Genomic DNA, 27,571 nt, shown 5'->3' on the forward strand with positions numbered 1-27,571 from the left:
GTGATAAAAGAGTATATTTTGCTATTGACAAAAACCCAACCCCCCAAACTACATAATGTATGATTCCATTTGTGTGATATTCTGGAAAAAATAAATCTATAGATACTGAGAACAGATGAGCAGTTGCCAGGTGTAGGATGAGGGAGCTGCTTTACAAAGGAACAGTACTAGAGAATTTGGGGCAGGGGGTTAATCACACAGTTCTGGTTCTTGATTAAGACAACTATTTCACAATCGTATGTAGCTGTAAAAACTCCAGACTACAGACTACCGAGAGGGGGTTTTTACTAAATTTAAATTAAAATAATAATGAAATAAAATTATTACACAACAAAAAGAAAACATATTCATTGTAGAACATACTTAAATAGTGCCTCCCTGGTGGCACAGAGGGTTAATGCGTAGCACTGTGAAGCTATCTGCAGCATGAGTTCGACCCCTGGCCAGGATGGTGACCCACATGGTGCATCACACCTCTCCTGTCCCACTCGCTGCTCCCTGCAGGAGTGTACTTCAGTTAACCTGCCTGTTCTGTTCCCTACTCTGTCTCTGGTGAATACTCTTAACCCCTGCACCTCTGGCCTATACCCCAATTCTTATATGCATAAATCTTCTTTAAAAAAATATTCAAAACACTCAAAAACAAAGAACCTAATAATCACCCACATTCTTACCTAGAAAGACTGGCTATGAAGATTTCTCTGTAGTCTTTATATGTATTCGTGGTTGTCTTTTGTTTTTTAAAACAAAGTCCTGTACCATAATATACTAACTCATTGCTGTTTTATCTTCTTAACTTACTGGGAAATCATTTATTTCCCTGGAAATTGTGCTGTGACATTGGATCTTTCTGTCCTAAGCTGTCTTGAATCCTTTCAACAACAAGACTGGTCAAAAATTTCAAAATGATATGAACCACATACATATCCACAACGACGATACAATATTCTTTTCTAGCAGCTTAAAAATCAATACAATATTTTCTTGGTTTCATAAAGGAATACTTACAATGCTACTCAATGAACTGGAGAATTTATTTTTTAATTCAACTTTAAAACTAACATACAGGCTTTTCAGTTCCTATTTACCCACATTAAAAAAAAATAATGATTTTATCTGAGGAAAGTATTTGTGTGTGTGTGTGTGTGTGTGTGTGTGTGTGTTATTCATTTAAATAATGGGAAAAGGAACTTCTGTCCAGAAGGTCTTAACCTCCAACAAGCCTGACAGCTCCCTGGGTGAAGAAGACTCTTGTGGAAAAGCCTTCACTCTCCCTGCCCCTCTCAGGGGCTGCATTGTTGACATCCTGTTATTATTCCAAGGTAAATTCAGCACTGCTTTTACCCCATTCTTTTTTTTTATTTATTTATTTTTTTATTTTTTAAAGATTTATTTATTTATTCATACAGAACTGGGGTACAGGCCAGAGGGTCAGGGGTGGTGAGAGGATTCACCAGAGACAGAGTGGGGAACAGAACAGGCAGATCGACGAAGTACACTGCTGAGGGGAGCAGCGGGCGGGTCAGGAGAGGTCTGCCACGCCATGTGGTCACCTCCGGGGCAGGCGGGGATCGAACTCATGCGGAAGCGGCTTTAGATTCTCAGTGCTGTGCTTTAACCCGCTGCGCCACCAGGGAGGGCCACTTTTTTTACCCCATTCTTTCCTTGGGCCCACAAGAATCCCCTTGTCATAACAAAAATGCTGACCAAGCCTGGCCTTTGGTTGTCAGGGCAACAAGGACCAAGACTGAGGGTTTGGGAAGGCGGCCCTGGAATTCTTCTGGCAGGTCCTGTGGATTTCTGCTCAACTTGACAGTCACTACCGGTCTGGCCAGCCAGTTGGCTGGCCTCTGTGCCTGTCCAGACTGAGGGCCCAGGCAGGGACACACCCTGCTGTGAACAGTTCTGGACTGGGGAAATGCTAAGCTCTTTTTCTGTCTTGTGAAGAATAGTTACCTAGGGAGTTCAAAAAATGTCCCCTTTAGCAGACCATGAAGCATAAATGGTGGCTATTTCATGACATGGGGCTATAATTTAACTTTTAGAGAAGTATTTTATAGAATTTGGTTTTAAGCTTGACTGAGACATAAAAGGTCACACCAGCTGATCATTAGATAAGTGGCTCTAGAATTGCCTGATTATTTAAGTCCACTCATTCATTTGTCCATCAAAGCTGTAGGCACTAGGCCCTCCCTGGTGGCACAGCAGGTTAAACCACAGCACACAAAAGCCAGCTGCAGGCACTTCAGTGTGAGTTCGATCCTGGCCTCGGAGGTGATCCACGTGGCCTGGCAGACATCTCCTGCCTCGCCCCCGCTCCCCTCAGCAGAGTACTTGTTCCATCATCCTGGTCTGCTCCCCACTCTGTCTCTGGTAAATCCTCTCACCGCCCCTACACCTCTAGCCTGTACCTCAGTTGTTTAAATAAATCTTTAAACAACAACACATCTTTAAAAAAAAAAAAGCTGTAGGTACTAAAATGAACACCAGTGAAAACATTAAGTCCCTCCCCTCGTAGAGCTTCCATGCTAATCTGTATCAACTGTTTTTATTTGTCCACATGTCTCAGAAATAATCCATTTTCTAAAATGCCCTGGTGGTCCTATACTGTTGAGAAATAAAACCAATAAAGTTTTTTTAAAAACCTTACTGAAAAAATGTTACAAGATGAAGGCTCAGCAAGTCTGCACAAAGGAAAAACAGCTTTTTATTTCTGATGTTTTAACAAGATCATTACGGTATGAGGAAATACCCCATTACAAAATACATTCAGTTATGTTTTTTAAGTGACGAGAGAAGAATATCTAAATTATAATGTTTTCCTTAATGTGATTCCAAGGAACAACAGAAATTATAGAAGAACACAAGGCTGTTAACACAGCCTGAGCTAAAAGAGCAACAACAGGCCATGGAAATAGTTATGAATTTAACAAATGTCTTTCCATAAGTGTCAGTGTTAACTATTCTTTCATAGCGACAGGCAGGCAGCCGAGCGTGTATGATGAGGTATTTAGAAAAAAGGGAGGCTCCAAGAAATATGACAGTGAATTTCTAGAATCTCTTGGCACAGAGTTAAAAAAGAAATTTTATTTTATTTCTTTTTCCTATAAGGAAGGTAAATAATTCAGTGTTCTGCTTCTGAAGTCCCTCAGGGCTTTGGCAGAAAGAGCAACTTCTCTGCACCAGAATAACTATTTTAATGTTAGGATTTCAAAATATTGTCTTTATTTTTTTCTTTTGTTTCTACTCACCCCACCCTCTATAATTAAAACAATCCAATCTTCCATTTTTGTAGAATCCCTGACCACACAGGCTTAAATCAAGCAGAACACCCTCAGGAGAGGTTATTGTCATTCGTTTCTCTTTGAAGTACATTCCAGGGAGGGCAGGAGCTGGCTGGCACAGCTTCCTCAGCCAAGGACAGACCTGGGCTGCAGGACACTTTCAAAGACTGTTTACCCTCTCACCTCCTCTGTTGATTCCTCCCCAGGCAGGCTGCAGGCCAGTGGAGAACTGGAGGGAGAGGAGTTTGAGGTTTGCTTCCAGCGACACCATCAACTTACAAGTCCGCATTTGTCTCTCACACCCCTCTCCCTCCCAGCTATGCCACACACCACCTCCTCCTTGGAGAGGGTTTTCTTCTCTCTCTCACTCTCTCTCTTTTAAACCTACACGCACTTACCTGTTTCAGCAAGCTCCACACACTCTTCAAGAGATTCAAAAGTCCTTGTTTTGCAACACTCTTTTCAGCCCCAGCTTGGCCCTAGAGAAAAAATAAAGTTGTGGTGTAAGGAGGGAAGGGGTGGAGTTAGCATGGGCAGCTTTCCAGATTTTTCTGAGAGTGACTTTTAAAATCTGTATAACTTTGCTTGATGTGCTATGAATTCCCAGAACACTAGCTCCACCCATATACGTTAAAAGGATCATGGAATCAATCAGTCACTTTCCCAATTCAGGATAATTAAATGGGCCATTTCATTAACTCCTTCTTTAAACTGTCTGAAGTAAGGGGATTGACATTTCCATTTTATAGCCAGGAAAAGAGGCTCAGAGAAATGAACTAACTTGCCCAGATCCCATAGCCAGTGGGGAAAGGGCTGAAAATTTGAGCTCTGTCAACCTCAGCCGTCTCTTTACCACATTGTGTCATGTTTACAAGAATAGACTCTGGCTCCAAATCCTGGGGAAATTGCTTAATCTCCCTATTTCTTCACCTGCCAATTGGAGACAATTGAGTTGTCATGAGGATGAAACAAATAGCACATTAAAACACTTAAAACGGTGTTTTATCACACCTACTAAATAATATGAAAGTGTTAACTTATGTTTCTGCCTTCTGACCACTTGACACTATTAGTAGAGATATATTGTTGGTGTTATAGGTGCCTTGCTGTGCTAAGTTCTTTAGAAATATGCTTATTTAATCTTTTTAAACAGTTTGGGAGGTCGATTTTATAATCCATCTGTTTTCAGATGGATATGCTGTCAAGAATATCCATCTGAAAGGGTTTAGAATTTGGTCTAAACTGTCACAGTTAGGGAATAGGTGAGCTGGGATTTGACTCTAGTCTTGCTGATTGCAGAGATATTTTCTCTTTTGTGCCAAGCTCTCAACATTCCAAAAGCATTTAACCCTCAACAACTGTTTGAGAATTCTAGTGACCAGTAGCCACACAAATTGCGAAACAGTTTCTACCTCTGCACAGATTACTAATAAGACAGCTCCCTGCTTCTTTACAGGACATGCCTCCCCAGTCCTTCCCCATCTCAATTTGCCGCCTCTGGCCACTTTTTGTAGACACAACAAAGTATACAACAGAGACCTGAGTGCAACCTTAACCGATGGAGTTGGTTGGAGGAAAGTAGGGCAGTGGGATGTCTAGAGAGCAATGCAGAACTGCTCCTGGAGGCAAAGAGGAGCACTGGAGTGTGGAATGATCAGGCACATGGTCCCTGCAGGCTTGACTCTTCCCTGTCATTTGTCATTTTTTGCTGTCAACCTCCTGCCCTAAACTCCTCCATGAGGCAGGGCTCTATCTGTATCGTTCACTTCTGTATCTTTGTTAAGGAGCACAATACCTGGTATCTGGTAGTTTCCATTGTATTTTTAAAATAAATGCAGATACAAATGAATGAAATGTGAGGACCGAGGGAGACAGTTGAATCAGAATTTGAGCTGGAAAAGGTGGTAATGATATTAAGAGAAAGCTTGGTATTATTGAGAAGGCCTACTCTGGGATGAGGTTAGGTGTCCAGCAGGTTAGGTGTGCTTTACTGGGCATGTTTATTTAGATGTGTCAGATTGGGAGGGAGAGAAGCAGTGGCATGTTATTGTGGGAATAGCGGTATAGCAGATAGGGCGAGATGACATGTGGCTAGTACACAGGAGCCTGGGAAACTGAAGCCTTATTTGGGAGGGCCTGGAGGTGGGGGTGGAGAAGGGAAGGCCTCTGTGAACAGGCCAACTGAACTGCACAGGTGGTAGATGAGAGGCTCGGGAGAGTCTGGACTGTGCCTCCAGGTCAGCAGGTGTCACTCTGCCTCAACTCAGAGGAAGTAAGGCCAGAGTGCCGGGTCAGGGCAGTGTGCAGCTGGCTCTGAGTTGGAGGCCTGAGTTATATCCTAGACCCTCAGTGTGGTCTTGTTTGCTGTGTCCATCTGTTCACCTTGCAGCAGCTTCTTCAGCTAGCTCCAGTGTCTTGACTGCTGCTTTCTGGTCAAACTGAAGTCAGCTGTTTGCCTTTCATTTCAGCCTGCACCGGCCAGTGGGTGTTGTATGGCAGCCAAAGCATACTTAATCTGGGGGTTAATTTTATGCCTACATTTAGTTTTTTTTAATCTGCTCTTACTGGGAAATTCATATAGGGATATGTCAATAAGGTTATATTAGTCTTTTTTCTTTTTTTTTTCAAACCTTGGATTTTGTACTGCTCTTTTATGACTTCAATCCATGAGCAGAAGTAGGAAAATATTTCATTGAGCAAAAGAGACAAGATTTCTAAATTTGCAGCTATTCTAGCATAAAATAAAATTAGGTGAAATGGAGTTTCTCACTGTTTTCCATATATATATATATTAAAAGCTAATTTTATATTATTAACAAGGATTTATAATCCTCACCTTCCTTCCTTCAAAAAAAAACACATTTGCTCTGGTGACACATAATGATATATTCCACACTTTGGTTTAAATCTCCCAAGGAAGAAGAATTAGACCTTTCACTTTGGATTAGGTTTAAGTTACAAGTGTAATTTTTTAAGATTCTCTATTTTTGTTTTCTATTATTTTTCTGAGATTAGAATATGGAATAAAATGATACTAATAGTAAAACTTAGTTAGTGTCCACTACATTATCTCTATGCCATGTCTGGTGCCAGGCTCTGCTCTGAGTGCCACAGGTGCATTTCCTCACTTGATCACCACAGCAGCCCGATCAGGCAGAAACTGTCATTTCCCCATTTTCATAAATGGGAACCAGAGAGGTTAAATAACTGTCTGGAAGACGGCAAGGCCTGGTTCAAAGGAAGATTTGTCGGAGGAACCCTGTTCCTGGGCCTCTCGCCTTCCTGCTCATCTTTTCTGCAAGGACCAGGGACTTATGCTCTGGGACCACTCCATGAGAATGGGGTTTGTACCTGCCTACGTGGGATGTATGTAAGTTTATTATTTTGTGGTTGAAGATGAGAATTTAAATGCTCTCAGTTGTTGATAATCACCTTTTAAAATATTTCCATTTGTATTCCATAATATTCTTCATTTATTCCTTAAGCAAATAGTTAGGAGTACTGACCCTACATCTGGATGTTACAAGAAGTGGAACATGACAGACACAATCCCTTCCTGTAGCTTATATTCTGTTGGGAAGGACACATAAGTTGCTCTGAAAAGAATTAATTCAGATTAAGAGATCTGTAGGAGACAGATACTAAGTGAGGGGGGAGTTTTGGGGAGATCGTCAGAGCATGTTGGCAGTGGAAGGACTAGTTGGTGCAGATGCTGAAGTGAGAGGAGTGCTGAGAAGCAGCGAGGGGTGGATGTGAGAGACAAAGTAAGAGAGGTGGGCAGAGCTGCCATGCAGGGTTTTGAGGACCAACCCTCCAGGTGGGATAGAATTTGGGGGTTGCCAGGGTCAATGTCATCTGCAATTTGACTATTGTATAGAGTGATTTGCAACCCAATAACCTTGGGCAGTATTGCCCTGTCATAACTTTGTAACTCAGACTAGCTTAATTTATATCTCAAAGTGACTGTTCAGGTAGATGTAGCAGCACTCTGTGTATTCTTTTCCAGTTGTGAGCCATTGCCTTTTGAAAATAATTTTGTGAGCCCCCTACAGGCAAATCACAGGATTACCTCTTCAGATGACATGGAGGTCAAGTCTTCAGAGTAACTAGGGGAAACTTGATCAAAATTGAGGGAACAGATGTGAAATGGCACTCTGAAATATTTTCCTAACATAACAGAGGTTCTTGCATTTGGGGAGTGCTTTTGAGTTTTATTTATACTTAGTCACACACAATACTCTTTCAAAAATCTGTTTTATACCTATTTAAAATATGCCAAGAGTTATTTAAATGAAGAGGAAAACTTAGACATATGCACAGCATATCTAGTTTCTGATAATTTATAATTTTGACATTTTATTTTCAAATTGTAGATGAGCATTATTCATACCATTATATATTTGCATATATTTTTCTACACAATGATATTCCAGAAACTTTTCTAATTGTATTTAAATTCAGAACACCTGCTAATGCAAATTCAGCAAGTATTCTAAAGCTGTATGGTGATAAAATTTTGTTAAACCTAAAGAAATGCAACCATCTCATCAATTTGAATGTTTAAAAGGATATATGTTTAGGGATAAGCCTTAAATTTATTCAGAAGAATTAGAGTCTACAATATTTGAATTAGAATTGAGTGTTTGGATAATGCTGGTTATTGCCCAAAGAATCTTTATTTTTATCATTTATAAGAAACTGGAAATTATACCATTTACATAATGCTTTTGGGTGAGCGTGCTTGAAGAGCGGTGACTGGTGGACACTAGGTGGCTCATTCCAGGTTCAATCCCCATTCTTTTATATGAGGCCCTCAGGTAAACGTTATTAAGAGAAGAAGATTTCTAGTGCATACTACTTGCCACGTAGAAATTGCTATCAGCAGGACCACTGGTAATCAGTGTGGATGCCCAGCCCTGCACATGGGAGGTGGTATAGGTCTGCAGCCAAGGCCCCAAGGCCCTGTACAGACATCAGCAACTGGATCCTGGCCCAGTGCCGAAGTGGGGCTGGGGGAGATGATGTCACACCCTAAAGAAGCCCCACCCACATCAATGTGACCCTGAAAGCAAAATGAGAAGATGGAAAAATACAACAAATGTTCACAAGTCCTCATAGGAATAGTGCAACACAGAAAGAGTGAATTTCTGGAACACAATAGCAAAGACATGAAAGAGCCGCCCTTTCAATCAGATATAGCATGCAAACTTGCCATAAATTCAAGGAACACAGAGGAAATACAGAAAAACAGGTCTGATGATAAACAAGAAAATTCAAAACCATGATTGCCCTGAGAAACAAAATCAGTGAACAGAAAACTGAAAATAATACTTAAGAAAGCAACAGGAATCATTATATAATCATCAGGAAGATGTAACAATCATCACTGAGTCTTACCAAATAAAAGAGCACCAAAATATACTAGTCAATTACTATCAACTCTTAAACAATGGGGGAAAAAATCACAAAAATCTATTGAAAAATGGATAAGACACAATAGAATTAGACCACATGTGCACCACCCCAAAAGCAGAATATACATTTTTCTCCAGTGCTCCTGGAACATTCTCCAGGATTGACCACATATCAGGTCACAAGGCAGTATCAGTAAATTCATAGATAATGAAATTGTACTGACATTTCTCTGACCATAGAAGTATCAAACGGAAATCAATTGCCAAAAGAAAGCAGAGACATGCTCTAATGTATGGAAACTGAACAACTGCCAAAGGACTATTGGATTAGCAAGGAAATCAAAGAAGAAATGACAGTGGAGACACAACAATCTAAAATTTGTAGGGCTTAGCAAAAGCAGTAATTAAAGGAAGTACCTAGCAGTAGAGGTCCATATCAGGAACAAGAAAAAGTTCAAATAAATAATCTTATCTCTCATCTACAGTGACTAGAAAAGAACAAACAAAACCAAAAATCACAAAAAGAAAGTAAATAATGAAAATTAGTGAAGAAATAAATAAAATAGAAATCTACAAGACAATTGAAAAGATGAATGATACCAACAGCTTGTTCTTCATAAAAAAGCATAAAATATATAAACTTCTAGGTAGGCTTATTAAGAATAAAAGGGAGAAAGCTCAAATAAGGATCAGAAACTGTTGAGATTCAGAGGAAGAAAAGAGAGTACTGTGAATTTTTATATGCCAACAATGTCAAAAACCTAGAATAGATGGGAATTTTTGTGAAATTATGCAATCTTCTGAAATTAAATAAGAAAGAAATAGAAACCTATACAGACGAATCAAAAGCAAGGTAACTGAAACAGTAATCAAAACTGTACCAAAAAATAAAAACCCAGAACCAGATGGTTTCACAAATGAGTTCTATCAAGCCTTCAAAGCTAAACTAAAGACTATCTTCCTAATATTCTTCCAGAAAATTGAGAGGAGGAATACTTCCAAACACATTTTATGAGGATAGAATTAGTCTAATACCAAAACCAAAGACAACACACACACACAAAAAAAAAAAAAAAAAAAAAAAAAAAAACTAGAGACCAACTTCTCTAATAAACACAGATGCAGATATCCTCAATGAAATGTTAGTGAATGAAATCCAACAGTGCATGAAAGGGACTGTGTACCCTAACCAAGTGGGATACCAGGGACAAAAGGATGCGTCAACATCTAAAAATCAATCAATATAGTTCAGCACATTAATGCCAAAAAAGCATTTGATAAGTATGGTGAAAACTCTTGAAGAACAAGATAAATGGAAACTCCATTAACATAGTAAAAGCCATATGAAAATCCTACAGCTAATATTATTCTAAATGGTGACAAAATGAAAGCTTTTCCATAAGGTCTGTACAAGATAAGGATGCCCATTTTCATCACTACTACTCAAGATAGTAGTCTTAACCAGAACAAATAGACAAGAGAAAGAAATACAAGGAATCCAAGTTGGGAAAGAAGAAGAAAGTTAATTATTTGCAGATAGCATGATAGTGTATATATGGAGCACTAAAGATTCCACTAAAATAACCAAATTGAAACAATAAGCCAAATTGGCAGAATATAAAATCAATATACAAATAACAGTTATCTTCCTCTGTGCAAACAATGAGCTAAACAGGAAGAAATTAAGAAAATGACCCCACTGCCAATCTCACCAAGAAATAAATAACTAATTAGTAGTAAGCCTAATGAAGGAGGTGAAGGACTTGTGCAAAGAAAACTTGGTAAGGCATTGTTAACAGAAGTAGAAGCAGCACAAAGAAATGGAAAGAAATTCCTTGCATATAGATTGGAAGAATCACCATTTTCAAAATTGCTCCTTACACAAAAAGCAATATACATATTCCAAACAATGTCAATAACAAACTCAATGACTTTCTTCAAAGAAGTTGAACAAACATTACTGAAATTCAACAGGCCATAATATCCCAAATAGTCCTGTCAAAAAAAGAGGAAGACTGATGGCTATTACCCTTCAGATTTCAAACTGTACCATAAAGCTTTAGTAATTAAAGCAGCATAGTTATGGAACAAAGCAGACACACAGACCAGTGAAATGGAAGTGAGACCTCAGAAATAAACTTACATGGATTCACCTATTGGAATAAAGAAGCCAAAATTTCACACTGGAACAAGGAAAGACTTCAATAAATGGTATTGGGAAAACTAAACAGCCATATGCAAAAGAATCACCATTGTCAAAATTGCCACCCTACACAAAAAGCAATACACAGATTCAAAAAAAATGTCAATAGAAATCTCAAATACACTCTTCAAAGAAATTGAACAAACATTACTGAAATTCATAAAGCATTTAGTAATGTAGAAAGAAGACCACTGAGCTCTCCCTGGTGGCGCATTGGGTTAGGACGGAGCATTGCAAACTAGTTGCAGCGGCTTCAGTGCGAGTTCAATCCCCAAACCCAGGGGTGAACCACATGCCACAGCAGACCTCTCCTGACATGCTCGCTGCTCTCCTCAGCACTGTACTTCATCTATCTGCTTGTTCTGTTCCTCACTCTGTCTCTGGTGAATCCTCTCACCACCCCCTGCACCTCTGACTCAAACCCCAGTTCTCTATGCATAAATAAATAAATCTTAAAAAAAAAAAAAAAGGAAAGTAGACCACTATCTCACAACATACTCGAAATCAGCTCAAAATAAATAAAAAAACTTGGATTTAAGACCTGAAACCATAAAATGCATAGAGAAAAACATAGGCAAAATACTTTATGACATAAGCTTCAGTGTTGTCTTTCAGATTCATCTCCAGCAGCAAGGAAAACAAAAAAAGAACAAACAGACTACATAAAACTAAAATCTTCTGCACAGGGAACAAAACTTTAGCTAAAATGAAGAGACACATTATTGAGTAGAGGAAATTTGTGCAAGCCATACATCTGACAAGGGACTGATATACAAAGATATCTACAAAAAATAAATAACACAATCAAAATATGGGCAGAAGTGCTAAAAGACACCTTTTTTTTTTTTCAAAGAAATTGTAAAGCAGGCACCTGAAAAAATGTTCATCATCGGGCCCTCCCTGGTGGCACAGCAGATTGAAGTGCCTCACTAAGAAGCTAAAGCCACTTCCACATGAGTTCGATCCCCGCCTGCTCCAGAGGTGATACACATGGTGTGCCAGTCATTTCCTGATCTGCCCACTGCTCCCCTCAGCAGTGAACTTGTCAGTCGGCCTGTTCTGCTCCCCACTCTGTCTCTGGTGAATCCACTCACTGTCCCTGCACCTCTGGCCTGTACCCCAGTTCTGTATGCATAAATAAATAAATCTTAAAAAAACATGTTCATCATCATTTATCAGGAAAAGGCAAATCAAAATCACAGTGAGCTCCCACTCATATCTGTGAGAATGGTCCATATCAAAAAGACCAGAAACGAATGCTGGTTACGGTGTGGAGATAATGTAGAAGGCTACAGTCTCTAGGGAAAGGAATTTCTCAAAATATTAAATGTGGACCTGCCATATAACCCAGATAGATATTCAACTCCTAGATATTTTCTTGAAGAATATGACAATACTAATTCAAAAGGAAACTTGTTCTCCTTTGTTTATTCCAACAGTATAGAATACCAAGCTATGGAAACACAACCTAAGTGCCCCCAAACAGATGAATGGGTCAAGAAAATGTATTGAACACAATGGAATATTATTCAGCAGTCAAAAGGATAAATCCATGACATTCATGAAAACACAGTTGGAGCTGGAAAGGATTATGATAAGCAAAACAAACCAGAAAGGAGAAAGATAAATATCAAATAATCTTTCTTAATGTGGAATATAGAGAAACCAAACAAAGGGTCAAAGATAAACTGTAAAACCAACCCTTGAGGGCTGACATTAGAACTCAAGTATCCAAAAGGGAAGATAGAGAGGAACAAACAGGGCAAGGAGAGAGCACAATGGACTGGTGGAGGGCTATCATATTTTTGGCAATGTGTACGCTATGGCCACTTCACCTGATGGGGGAGATCCCATTCTTTAGAAACACTAGTACTGAAGTAACTGATGCATGGAGTTCTGTAGGTGGAGGCTCACTCTTCTGCAGATTTAAGCCAGTTCCTTCAGGATTACCTATATCAGTGACAGCTTTGGCCTCTCCCTTCTCCCCTCCGAAAAAAAAAATAGCCATAACCAATAGACCATTATAGCAAAGTCTCTAGCTATTAAAAAATAAATAAAACAACTATCAGAAAGCAATTCAGTTTTCCTAAATATATTCACAAGTCACATCCAATTATGGACTAAAACCACGTTTTAAAAAAATCTATTTTTGGTTTTCTTTTCATAGTTTACTGAACAAAATTTCTATTAAGTATTCTGATGATTTTCAATGTGGGTGAACAGAAGTGACCCAGGAGCCCTTTCCATCCTGGTGCATCCATTTATTGCACTACAAGTTAAAAATTCAGTTTCTTATCAATCAGGTCTCCATGCTTTATGGGTTGTGTTATAATAACTCCTAGTAACAGTACAATGAACTCTAGTAACCCAAAGTTTTTATAGCAGATGACTTCACTAGGGCTTGTCTAGACAATAGGTCTGTCAAATCATAGCATGTTAGAGCTAGAAGATATCTAACAAAGATACTGGTATTTAGTTCCTAAATGTTCTGTTTGCTATTGTAACAATAATATGGGGATTTGAGAGGTGGGGACACTATGACTTTAACTTGGAAAGTGGAAAATTACAGGCATGTGGGAAGAACCTAACTATGCATTTGGGTATGAGTTATAAACAAACATAAGTTATTCAGGTACAGCAGCAAATTTGAGAATTTGTTTCCTGTTCAAAATATGAGAGTTTGTGGAGCTTACACATAGAGAAAGTAATTGTAGCAGATAAAATCATAACTTCTTAGATCTACTCTCCTTGCCAAAGTAATCAAGCTTTAAAAAAAATTAATTCCAACCTTTGCTGGTGAAATCCACATGCTATCAACAGTTCATTACTGGGACTTAGATTGGATTTGCCTTGGTCCTTAACCTTCAGCCACTTTAGTCAAATCAACAAAATAATTGGTCATATTGAAAAAAAGGTTTGACCAACAAACGTTTACACTGGTTGTTTTGCTGGCCTGACCATTGATGTATAACTGTTTAGTGTAGAGGTTTAATTCACCCTTCAGCTTTACAGGCCTGTAAATAGCAAAGACCAGAATCTACCTACAAGTCCAGAGTTGTCGTTTATTTTGATTGAATACACTTTGTCTGGGGATCAAGGATAAAAATAGCCTGTCTTTGAGGAAGTGTCTTCAGAAACATTTGTGTGATTTGGGTATTTAAACAATTAGATGGGTGTGGTAGTCACAAAGTTAGTGCCCTGAGGATAAATGTTAGCTGAACTCATACCTTTGTGAGAAAGTGACTGATGTCTGGAAGACTTTCTTAGGAGAAAGAACACTGAAGACTTTTGACACATGGCAATGAATACAAAGCACTTTGTATATGGTGAAATGTTTTTCTGTGAAGAATTTTTTGCTCCAATGCTTGTGATAAAGTATGAGTAACTCTCGCCTCCTTTGTTATATTCCCATAGGAAGCTGCCCTCTGTAGACAGCTGCCCATGGAAGCTGAGAGTCTGACAGCAGTGCAGGCTGCTGCCAATGCTCCTACCATGACCTCAGACATGAGATCCATCTCTAATAATAGCTCTGATCCTTTCCTCAATGGGTGAGTTAACATTTGGGGGCGCCTATTTTATTCTTTCTTTGTTATGTGCTCTGCAGCACAATAGGTCTTTGTTTATGTTGGAAAAAGAGTATGAGACTAGAAGGAGAAAGTAAAGAGAGATAGCAGAAAAAAGTAAAAGCAGAGGAAGCCACGTACCTTTATTTTAATCATTTCATTCATACATATTTTAGATCATTGTTCATTTTTGTTCAGTGTATGCTTTCTCTTCTCAGGTGTAGTTTCCATAAAATTCCCACCACCAGTTCACCCGTACAGGGTCACCATATCCCTTGTGCTCTCTCCACCCCTGTTTGGATCCCTCTCCTTCCCCCTTTCCTGCAGAATGTCTCTGATTTATAGTTGCCTGATAATTTTGGTCTTTTATTTATTATTATTATATATATTTTTGATCCCTATTTGGTTGCCCTAGATTCCTCCTATAAGTTAAATCACCTGATATTTTTCTTTGTCCTTCTGGCTTATTTCACTACACATTACCTTTTACCACCTTTTAGTTTCCATCCATAGTTGAGGTCCGTTGAGTAGATCTAGGGTAGAAACTAGACCTTTAGTGGTGAACGTAAGGTAGTATATGGAGATGCTGATTTATAACACTATACACTGTGGAGCTTATACCTAGAGAAAGTAATTGTGATAGATAAAATTGTAACTTTTTAGATCTACTTTTCTTGCTAAAGTATTCAAGCTTTAAAAACTTATTTCCACATGCTATCAACAGTTCATATAATGCCATAAACTAATAAGCAGTTATAATGTTATAAACTAATGTTGCTAACATAAAACTTATTTGTAAAATAAAGTGGTGATATGTGAATAATAATTTTAAAATGGGAATGAACTTAGAATTTTAATAGGATGGCAATTTTTAAGAAGAACGTTATGATTTTCTATAGTTAATAAGGAGGTAAAAGCATGTTATATGCCAGTAGGGAAAAAAAGAAATGATTTTTATGATAAAATGGAATAAGGTTAATTAAATAAGTCTAATGTAATCACTTTATACAATTTCCTGGTTTTTGATAACTGTCCTGTAGCTGTGTAAGATGTTCTGGGGAGACTGCAGAAATGTGCGTCCCTATCCTTTCACATCCTCTGTCGTGAGTCTAAAATTGCTTCACAATAAAAAATAAAACAAAGAGATGAGGTTTTAAAATGTGAAACATCGGAGTAGAAAGAAAAGATAATTTAGCCAAAATTATCTTCATGAATATTATTTGTCAACTTTAATTGTGCTTTTTAAACCCAGATGAAGGGCAGTGCTCTATTTCCTGTGTTTGTTCTCCTCCCCTCCTCCATAGATGCTTCTGACAAATTAGCAAATTTAATTATGGAAGTTATTAAAAATAGAGACAGACAAAAACAAACAGCACTGCAATGAAGGAAAGGGATTTTTAAATTGTTAATGTAAAAGTATTTCAAATTACAGAAAAGTATGAAGATAATGTAAGATTTACCATGTATTCAACACCCAGATTTGCCGTATTTTATCAATCTTATTTTTATAATAATTAAAACACTGTGGTTAATATTTAAACTCATTCCCCACCACTCAAGTAGTTTTCTTTACTTCTTCACTTTCAGAAATCGGTATGTGCCCATTATACATGTTTTCATATTTTTGCCTATTGCTTATTGTTTTCTTTTTTTAAATTTTCTATAAATGGTGTAACATATAGAACATTCTTCAAATTGTTATTTTGAGATAAAAAGGAAGTCAATATCAATTGACTATGAATGCCAGGTTTATTTGCATATCATTTATTAATTTCATTGATATTGGGTGTTTCAAAGTTAAAAGGAGATGCACTGGCCCTTCCATAGCTGAAAAGTTCGACACATTTTCAAGTTTCACTAATTTAGAGTTTTCGTGACTGTATTAAATTTTCATGACTGTATTAATTTTGAAATATCTTTAGTGTCTCACACTGAGGTCTCGCCATGTTTTGTTCTCCAGAGGGCCTTATCACTCAAGGGAACAGAGCACTGACAGTGGCCTGGGCTTGGGGTGTTACAGTGTCCCTACCACCCCGGAGGACTTTCTCAACAATATGGATGAAATGGACACAGGTAGGACAGAATCTGCAAGGATTCGCAGTGTGTTTGCATTTGAAATCGTATCTTTAAGCATCTAACATCTCAAATCCAACCAGAAATGCTTACTTTCAGCAACATAAAATGTGAGTGAGGCCTATGTGAAGCAAGGCAGAACTTAAAACCTTCTGTCCATATATAAAACTTTATTTGTAGAAGCTACCAGGAAGGGCCAGAGTTTATTAAGAAGGCCAGTGGCTGGGTTACCTCTCCCTTTTCTCTTCTGTCAAAAGAACTTTCAATCACAAAACTTAAATTTTATTTTATTGGCCAAATCTAGACTTTATTCTGAAAATCATAAACTCCCAGTAGGTATTCTAGATCCCAAAATAAATGTCAGCAGAGATATCTACTACTGGAGTTAGTCCTGCAAGTTTCTCCTCTGTTATCACTGCAGAGAGGAAATTAGTTGTTCTGTTATGAAAATAGTCGCTTTCCCCTGTGTGTTGACTGTGCTCCTAGATGACTATTCTTTGTGTCTGAAGCCAAGTTATTGCTGAAACCTAAGTCCAATTCAGACAGGGAGCTTAGGAGTGTAGCACATCAGGACATTTGCTTGAAATCTTCCTGCATACATCATTTACATGTTTCATAATTGCACAGAGTGACCAAGAGTCATTGAATCTAAACTTGACATCAAAAGAGAAAAAAAGAACTTTTCAGTTGGATCAACCATTTTCCATTAAGTCACCACAATGACCAACACAATGGGAAAAACAAGAGCGCCCCCCCCCCCCACTATATTTTCTTTAGGCCTTTTAGAAAACATGGAGTTGTTCTTTTGGCCACATACATGTGGATCTACAAGAAAGGAACTATTGTAGCCATCAAGGGAATGGGGCAGTTCAAAATGGAGTGCCCCACAAATGTTACCATGCCAGCAGTTGAATAGTTTGTAACACTACCCAACATGCAATTGGCATTGTTGTCAACAAATAAGAAAGGGCAAGATTCTTGCCAAAATAATTAATGCTCATATTGAGCATATTAAGCACTCTAAGAGCTGAGATAGTTGTGTGAAGTATATGAAAGCAAATTATTAGAAAAACAGGAAGCCAAAGAGAATAGTACTTGGGTTCCACTAAAGCGCCAGCCTGCTCTACCCAGAGAAACAGACTGTGTGAAAAGCAGTGGGAAAGAGCCTGAGCTGCAGGAACCCACCAGTTTACCCACCTGTAAATTCAGGGCATGACAGGTATGAAAAAAGGAAGAAAGGACCGCTGGGTTATAAAAATGTTTTTCAATCAAATAGAAATGTGGTTGGCCCTTTCCAAAAAATGTTTAAAGCAAAAAATAAAAAAAAAAACCTCTATTAAAATGATCTCTAGTATGTAAACAGGGAATGTTTTAAAGCTATAACATGGAATTTAGGATATTCTAAAAAGAACATAGGACATAATCTTTGCTGACGGACAACCTGAGTGAACATTTGCTACCTTTGGTGCGATTTTGGATAGGTGATATAACCAGAGTAGGCCTCAGATTTCTCACGTATAAAATGGGAGTACTGCCATCCTTTCCAGGAGGCATAGGGAATTATGCACCCTAGAGCTTGCTACAGAGTTCCCTTATCCTTCTAAGAGGTTGAAGTACAGAATAGACTTGATAAATGGTAGGGTACCAACTTAGCCTGGTTAATGAGTGTCAGCCCTTTGAGGTGTGGGTCACCTCTGTAAAGATTTTATAGGAAATAGCATCAAATCTTCTCAAGGGAAGAAATATAATTATAATAACAGATGAAGCAAGGAAAATCCAAGTGGATGGAATTCAGGTGTGGCTGGAAAAGGGCTGGTAGACTTGTGGACCAATTGCTGAATGGGTGTGAACTGTCTCTGCCTCTCCCCTTGGCCAAACATACATGGAAGCAGTGGCTGGATTTGAGATGAGGACAGTGTAAAGGAAATAGCAAGAGCAACGGTTGGGAAGTCACCTATCATTCTGGATTATCCTGCAATAACCACACCATTTTAAGAATTGCCTGATTTTGTCTCCTACATTTTAAATACATAAAACTACAAAGACCAGAAAGATTACTGAGATTGCAGGATTGCTCTAAAGAGACATTTTAAGATTGTTAACCTTAACAAAAAGGCTTAATTGGTTTCTGCATGCTTTCCAAGTATGAGAAGGAAGGGCAAGAAGAAAAATTTTTACAGAAAAAAATAGAGTTTTGTTAGGCTAAAAAATGTATTCTGTGTCATTAGAAAGTTAAAATGGAAACTCAATAAAGATGAGTGATTGCAACTGGAAATTTTAAGGCCTCATTTCCATCTGAAGCACTCTAGTGGGTAGGAAAAAAATAACTTTGGACTTCCTCCTCTGTTTTGAGGTCATAGAGGTCATATGGTTGAACCTGACTTATTTTTTCAAATTGCTGTCTTTTGCAACAAAAAATATTATACGTTATTGCCAAAGAGTTGTCAATACCTTTGTAAGTTACAGAAAATCTATTCAGCTTTGCTTTCTCCAAAATCAAAACAGTTTGACTGTATCTCATTGATCACTTGGAAAGATATAATTTCTCTCCTTAGAAAATGCATTTTCTCTAGTTTTTTCAGAATTGTACAATTTCTATGGATGCTTTGTAAGTAGCCTACTTGTGACTAATTTAACAAGTTTCTTAAAAATGATACTGTGATAAAAACTTAAACCTTATCTATCAAAGCTCCCAGTTGTTTGATGTGTATTTCAGTTTTTCAGAAAAATAGCTGGTCTCTTTGAATTACCCTGTTGTTCTAATATTATGTATTAACAATGATTGAGTTCCTAGATTTTTCGTACAGGACAATCAGAAAACATTTATTTATTTGTGTATGTATATAAATTTGTACATATGAACGACACTCATTGCTATGGATGTGTGACAGACATATCGATATCACTCAATTTGTGAAGAAAGTTCTATAATCCCAATTTCCAGATGGGTAAATTGAAGGCCAGAGAAGTTAAGAGGATCTAAGGTCTTAGCAAAAAACAGTTTCATGCATAAAGGTCAATGCAGTTACCGCTGTGCTGTCATTTGTAGAGATCATATGTTCTACATTTAACGTTGTATCTCACACAATAAACTTCCCCTGTAGAACGGCATTTTCTCTGTTATGTTCTGCACACTCCAGTTCTATCGTGGGATAAATTCTGTCCGAGTAGGACCAGGTTATAGTAGCTTAAGTGAAATGAAACAGATGTCTTACTGCAAGAGTTTTCAAACCTTAATGTGCTCGTGTACATTGTGACTCATCTGTATTGTAGGAATGATAGATGTGGACATCTTTCTATGTGGAGGGAGGGGAACATTTTGCAGAAACCATTTTATAACAGACTTCGTAAATGATCTGGAGAGATATCAATGAAGTCAGCTTTTTAAAACATGGTTAACTTGGTTAAGAGCAACTCCTCACGACTATCTTTGAACATATAGAGATATGATGATGGGTAACCAAAGCTTACAGTGAAATGACTAGACTCCAGCTCTGTGTAATGTAAAAGTCAGAGCTTCGGTAGCTTTCACAAAGCAGCTTCTCATGGTTATGTTACGGGAAGGACAGAGCAGAGGTCACAGAGATCCTTGATGCCTTCATGCTTCTTTCCCGTCCTCCTGAACTTATCCATTCTGGATCATATCTACCAAGACCCAGACGGCCTCCCTGAGTCTCTGATGAGTGAACACCACCAATTCAGTACAGTGACATGGTAACTGAAGTCTTGCATAGATGAAACATTTTAGACCTGCAGCAATATAAGCTCTTAAATGTAGACCCAGTGAAATATGAAGCTAGAGTTACATTGACACTTGATCTGTCCTATTCCTTTCAAGAACTTTAAAAACGGTTTCCTTTCATTTTCTTATAGGAGAAAACACAGGACAGACGCCCATGAACATGAATCCCCAGCAGACCCGATTCTCTGATTTTCTTGACTGTCTTCCAGGAACAAACGTTGACCTAGGAACTTTGGAATCTGAAGATCTGATCCCACTTTTCAATGATGTAGAGTCTGCTCTGAACAAAAGTGAACCCTTTCTGACCTGGCTGTAGTCTGTGCCGTTGTAACTGGATGCAGCATGACCTGCCTGACATTTCCTGGGCCTCTTGGAAAATGCGAGGGAGCAGAAGATGTAGGCAGGTGAACCACTCCCTGCCTCATGACTCATGCTCCCTCCTTTCCAGGTGGCCAGCTTACTAAGTGCCTGGATTTGATTGACAGTAACAAGTTAAACACAAATATTTTCTTTACAATTTTGCAAACCCGCATTCCTGCAGTGGGTTTTGCAGAATTGTTTCTGCAGAACTGATAATGCAGAATTGCTTCTGTTCTCTTTTGCTTTTATATGTATCAGTGACATTTACACACATATTGATTATAGACCATAAAAACTGACCACAAGCAGTGACTTCTGACAGGCAGCTTGGTCCAGGAAATGAACACAAAATTAGACCTGATTTGCAGTTTGAAAAACTATGCTGATGACAGTAGTACTAATACTTTTTAAAGTATTTAACTTGAGCTTTAAAAATCATGTATGGATAGTAAGATTCTGCTGTATGTACACAGTACAGTTTGGAATTCATACTGATTCTGATAGTTCTGATGACTGCATTTACATGGGCACACATAGTCCTCTTGTAGTTTATCCTTTGTGATTTCATTACCCAGTGTCTAGGCAACTAGTGTTTCAGCAGGAGAGACATTGCTGCTTTAGTCACCATTCTTGCAATGCAGATTTTCTGAAAGAGACCAGTTTGGTACTAATTATATGCATTTGTAAAACAAAAATTTTTAAAACTGCAAAAGTTGGATCTTTTTAAAATTACAGCTTAGAATTGGGTGTTTATTTTATAGAGCACTAGTAATTTTGTGGATGCCAATGAGCAGCTAACTGCTTTTGGTTAATCAGTAACAATGGTATTTTTGTCTTTCGAAATTATTCAGAAAACATCAGGACAACATAGGTTCCAGCCTGAGGGTGGGGTGGGTGCACCCAGAAATCTGTTGCTTTTTAAACTCTGGAACCTTATGTGTTTTGCTTTCAAAATTTCAAACATTTAAGATAATTTTATCTATGAAACTGTTTTGAAGGATGAAGCAGATCTCTGACTGACGTTAAAAAAAAAAAACAAAAAAAAAAAACAACCTGCCTTCTGAAGGCACACGGTGGAGACATATATTTCTGAAGTCTGATGTCTAAGTATATTATCCTAACTTTGTTTGCTACAGTTAGTATAAGAAGGCATGAAATATATACTCAATACCTCTTATATAACCAAAAACGTTTTATTATTAGCTTTTAAGGACTGAAAGAACACATCCTGTTCACCTGGTGTGCACTCCGACTGCATTGCCTATGAAGTCCTAGCTGTTTAATATTTTGAACTGACATTATTTATAATCTATGAATTTCATATCTGTTTTGAAAGACACTAATGATTCAGGTCTCTTAGAGGAAACTTTTTATTCCCAAGAGGGCTTTTTTGTTGGGGATCTTAAATAAGATTCTTCTCCATCTACCAAACACAAGGGGACAGAATCCATTTTATCTTGTTGGAAAGAAAGTAAGTGAAAAGGTCAGAGATGAAGCAGTAAAGTGAAAGAAACTGGTGGAAAGGATACTAATTGTGAAAGGGAAACAGACTTGTAATAGTATCCCAAAAGCAAGATGAGCAGGAGGTAGGAGAGGTGCCCGGAAAGAACAAAGCAATCATTTTCTCCTACAGCCTCAGCCAAAACTGTTGTCGAGGGAAAGAGGGCCTTAGTGCACTTTAGTGTCCGAAAAGGGAGCAGGGCTGTGACTGCCCTGTTCACGCAGATGCTGAGAATGAGTGTGGACAGGGCCATGAACCTGCTGTTGCTTCCAACACCGTGAAATGATGGCTTTTTCCTCAAGTGAGTCACGTTCCTCCTATTCTTTCTCTAAATCCACTGAGAGAGATGGGGGGTAGGTGTTTAGGTTGCTACTAAATTGAAGGGAGCACTATTTCTTTTTCTCTTTTATTAGCAAAAATTGCAAAAAGTTGTACATTCTAAGAAAAAGGAAAAAAAAAAGACAAGGGACCTAACAAAACTGAGCAGTGTTACTGTATTTTTTAAAAAATATTTTTATAGACTCATTTTCAGGTTATTAAATGTTAAAGAATATCCCTTTTTTTAAAGGTAGATATAATGATGATGTATTATCAACTTTTAGAAGTAATTTCCTAGTAAGCTTGTGGCATTAGAAAATACTAGAAGTTTTTTTTTTTTTTGTGAAATTAGTTGGAACCTTTATTAATGAACACAGTATTTTCCTAGCATAAGATACAGACCCTGACTATGTGTTTACTAAGAGATAAAATCAGATAAAAAGTTTTGTTTGTTTTTAAGACCATCAATGATGGACTTTGTTAGAGAGCAATAAAGTTTGAAATCTAGAGTAAGAATAATTTTTAAAAAGATTTCCTGATACCATTTTATAAACCCCTCTAGAATTCAAGGTAAGGTGCTACTTAGACTTTATTTCTTATTAGAAAATAACTACCAGGATTTCTACTCGATTTAGTTCTAAGTCAATAAGTAAATACCATTTCATCTAATAACCTTGCCATAGTAAAGGCATAATCAAAATTGAAATTGAAAAATTATTTCAGAAGTCTTGCTTTTAAAGTAATATTTTTCTGGAAAAACTACATTTTCTTGAAGTAAATACATTGTCAAAACCTTTTGCAATACTATTAATTGTTAGTGATTTATCATAGAATTTAAGATATGAAATGACATTTCTTTCACTGATATACACAATATATGAAAAGAATGTAAAACAGCAATAAATTGTTAGTGTACTGGGGGTGATGTGAACCCCAGAGTGGCCTTCAAGTCCTCTGGAGGAGGTTATTGGAGTGAGAGAAGTGTTGCTAATTAGAAGTTGTGTTCTCATTACATAATTAGAATGTCATTTTTGAAAGTTCAACTTTTATATAAATAAATTAAGTTTTTTAGAAAAAGGAAATTGTAGATTAATTGGGAAAATGGGCTATTGACAGAGACTATTTCCCTAATGCATTACATCACTTATATGCTAGTTCTTTAACTTTTAAAAAATTATTTCCACATTTTGTAATATGACATAAGTGTGTTTATTTTTAACTTAGAAGCTATGCATACAGAAAGTATGCAGCCAAATCAATCAGGTAAAACCATGTTACCTAGAGTTTGGTGCTGGTTTTGACTTGTCTGATTCTGTATAAGAAAAATAAATACAATTGAATTTCCACTTGGGGCTTTGTCTTTTCTTTATTTGATGCGTTCCTTTTACTGAGGTCTCTGGTGGTACTGAAGAGAAGCTATGTAACCCTCCTGACAGGCAGTGAAAGAAAGTTTAGTAGACAAATGTGTTTTGGGCTTAAATGTCTGGTCTTCAGTTTTTTAAGTATCCATAGAATTCTGGTTTTCACTTTATTTGAAGTAGCCCATTGAGATTTCTTGGGGGTGGGGAAGGGTTGTGTGTGTTTGTGGGCTTGTGTGCAAATGGGCACTAAACGTGTGTGTGTGTGTATATATATATATATATAAGATCATACTGTTTTTTTAATACCCTCACAGAAGATACCAGAGTCCTACGATTCAAGTCTTTCTAGTCTTATTAACAATATGGTCTGGCTTCTTTCTGTCAAAACTGAAAACAACCCGTCATCCCTTCTGAGTATAGGCTTGTGACTGTTTTCTCTGTCCATTGAGTATTTTGAATCTCACTGTCTGGATACCTTTGTCCATTACAGACAGATATGTTAGGTGAGAACAGAGGGGTGTTTTGAAGTAGAAGCATCGAGCTAAACAGCAGTAAAAAAAGATACTGGTGGCAGCAATTCACCAACATTCCAAAGTTTAAGTCTCATATATCTTCAAAAAATATCAAATTTAAGTAATATGTAATAAATTACAACACATAGAAAGGAAAAAAGTAAAAACTCTATCCCCAAGTCTTGGATTTTTAAAATTATATAAATTATATTTTTTTCCCTTAGGTTATATTCTATGCAAAGGAAAAGCAATTAAGCATGCTGTTTTGAGAAAAAAAATCCTTCTCCCCTTAATAGTAATGATATTACTAATACCCAGTGAGTATAAACTTTCTGCCAGTCACTATGCAAAAACACTGGATACATATTACCTTACTACATACTATACTACATATCTAGGAATATCTACATATTCCTGACACTATATTTCATTTTTATTGAGATAACATTGCTTTATAACACTATATATGATGCATACTCTTGAAATATATGTTACCACAGTGCACTTATCACCAAGTCACCCATATTCCTCCAGGATTCCTTGCACTTGATCTTAGAAGTACAACATCACTTAGCCCTATTTTTATTCCAATAGCATATGGCTTTGATTTCTATAACTTTGTAATGTAGTTTGAAATCTCAGAGTGATACCTCTGTTCTTCCTCCTTTTCTGTCAGGATTGCTTTGACTATTTGATATCTTTTGTAACTCCATATCAAGTTCAATAATGTTCTGTTTCTTTGAAGAATTCAATTGAAAACTTTACAGAAATTGCATTGATTCTGTATACTGCTTTTGTTATGATAGCCATTTTAACAATGTTAATTCTCCTAATCCATGAGTAGGAAATACTTATTTTTTGTGTGTATTTTCTATTTCTCTTCCAATCTGTTGTTTATGTGTAAGAATGCAACCAACTTTCGTAAATTAATTTTGCAGCCTATTTATTGTTTCTTATAATTTCTATTCTGTTGTCTTTAGGTTTTTCTTATATGTCATTGGCACATGCTGGTAATTTTACTTCTTTCTCATTTGAATTCTTTTTATATATTTCTTGCCTTATTGCTGAGACTTCTAATATTGTGTAAAGGAGAAGTGTTTAATGGGGAATTCTTGTCTTATATCTGATCTTAGAGAAAAACCTTTCAGTTTTTCACATTTCAGAATAATGTTAGCTGTGTGTTTATCATATGAGCCTTTATTTTGTTGAGGTTTGTTCCATCCCCATTATTTGGACACTTTATCACAAATGGGTATTGAATTTTCTCAAATGATTTCTCTGCCTCTATCGTTAGGATCATATGATTTTTTAATCTTTGCTGATGTGATGAATTACCTTGACTAATTTATGAATTATGAACCATTCTTGCTTCTCTGGAAAAAATCCTTCTGTCATGATTTATGGTCCTCTAATATATTGTGGAATTCAGTTTGCTAAGATTTTATTAAGTATTTTTGTTCTGTTCATCAGAGATATTGGCTTACTCTCTGTTACTTCCCTTCCTTCTGGTCCACATCATCCCACATTTCTCTCTACTAACCTCTTGATCCATGAAATGTTTATTATCTCTCTCCTGTGTCCTGGAGTCTATGTTGATCTCCAATGTTCAAAGAATGGAAAAGTTTTTCCTAAAGACATGGATCTCCCCAGATATAGCAGCCTTTTTTAAAAAAAAGATTTATTTATTTGTGCATACAGAACTGGGGTACAGGCCAAAGGTTCAGGGGCGGTGAGAGGATTCACCAGAGACAGAGTGGGGAGCAGAACAAGCAGATCGACAGGTACACTGCTGAGGGGAGCAGCAGGTGGGTCAGGAGAGGCCTGCCACGCCATGTGGGTCACCTCCAGGGCAGGTGGAGCTTGAACTCATGTGGAAGTAACTTTAGCTTCTTAGTGCTGTGCTGTGCTTTAACTCTCTGTGCCACCAGGGAGAGCTGATATAGCAGACCTTTAAATAACAGGTAGATCATCCTGTCAGGAATAAAGCAAGAAACTCTGATGTCATTTTGGTTTAACTTTCATAACCATAACCACTATTTACAAACTCTTCTTTGGGGCACTTTTTTTTTTTTTTAAACTATGATTAAATACTGTGTGGCCATCAAAACAATACTTCCATTGGGAACACTTATGAAAGATGTTGTAGGTTAACAAGATGTTATGTTAAAAGGATACTTAACTGTCTAGCAGAGATATGCCATGTATTAAAATGAATATGAAATCAGGATCAGACAAAATTATGACTCACTGGTGTGAGATGGGTCTATCAGTTCTGGCATTAACAAAAAAAATGTATTTATTTCAGAGATGGTCCAGAAAGTCTAGTACATTCAGAACCTTAGAAAAGAATTCTCTAAGAACTTTATTTGGAATGCCCCCACATTTACCAAAGCAAATTTTAATTCTCCATCATTTCTAAAGGCTTTTGAAAAAATCTCAGAAGTTTCAGATATTGTTCACAGTAAAATGCTCACACACATTTAACACTGAATTCCAGATGTCTCAAAGACTGATGAAAGTCATTCCGGAGGAGAAGCAAGATGGAAGTAGAGTGAGAACGCTGAGCTCGCTACCTCCAGGCTCACACAAGACAGATAAGCCTCCAAACGGATCACAGACACAGATATTACCAGCGTCAATCCAACTGAAGGCACTCTGGACTTGCTAGATCATGGATAATTGAGGGAGACTCAGCGATTGGGGAGCTCCGAGTAGGTAGCTCCAATCCAGGAGCACTACAACAGCTTGGAAGGGCCACAGCTGGGAGATTTACAACTCTTCCACCTGCTTCCCCCAACACTCCCACCCCACCCCCTCCAGAACCTGGGCATAGAGCCCAGGAGGTAAAGAGATAAGGCTTGGTCTTAAGGTGGCAAGCACAGCTGTGAGACTTGCAACTATTCTACCTGTTCTTCACTACCACCAGTACCACCAGTGTATAGAGCCCAGGAGGTAAAGAGAGACTGCTTGGCGGCTGGCTTGGCAGCTGCTTGTAGGGTAGGCGAAAGCTAGCTGATATGGAAGAAACCTGTGACACCGGAAGACTACAAAGATCAACAGGTGGGTAATTGGGAGCAGCAGTGCTGTTGTAGCAGGAGGCTGGCTGGCAGGGAGACTAGCTGGTGAGTTTTCCTTTTGGTGCTCCTCCCCCCCACCCCCGCAAAGACTTGTGTAAATAAGCCCAGTTCTGAAAACTTACTTGGGAGAAGTCTCTGGCACCACCTAGTGTTCAAAACAAAA

The 27,571-nt window shown here is 37.7% G+C and overlaps 1 protein-coding gene and 1 pseudogene across 1 annotated transcript in view; both read left to right on the forward strand.

The window, feature by feature from the left end:
• WWTR1 (WW domain containing transcription regulator 1) overlaps window positions 1-23,802 on the forward strand; it is a 136,020-nt gene extending 112,218 nt beyond the window's left edge. Inside the window, exons 5-7 of the mRNA XM_004682116.2 lie at window positions 14,316-14,449; window positions 16,425-16,537; window positions 20,411-23,802. Of these exons, the coding sequence (XP_004682173.1) occupies window positions 14,316-14,449; window positions 16,425-16,537; window positions 20,411-20,595 (432 nt within the window). The 3' untranslated portion in view covers window positions 20,596-23,802. The remainder of the gene's footprint in view (window positions 1-14,315; window positions 14,450-16,424; window positions 16,538-20,410) is intronic.
• On the forward strand, window positions 17,257-17,759 carry LOC105853620 (annotated as a pseudogene).
• Window positions 23,803-27,571: the final 3,769 nt, after the last annotated feature.

The sequence above is a fragment of the Condylura cristata genome, unplaced genomic scaffold (genome assembly GCF_000260355.1).
Source record: "Condylura cristata isolate star-nosed mole 26May11 unplaced genomic scaffold, ConCri1.0 scaffold00014, whole genome shotgun sequence".
In the NCBI taxonomy this organism is placed as follows: domain Eukaryota; kingdom Metazoa; phylum Chordata; class Mammalia; order Eulipotyphla; family Talpidae; genus Condylura; species Condylura cristata.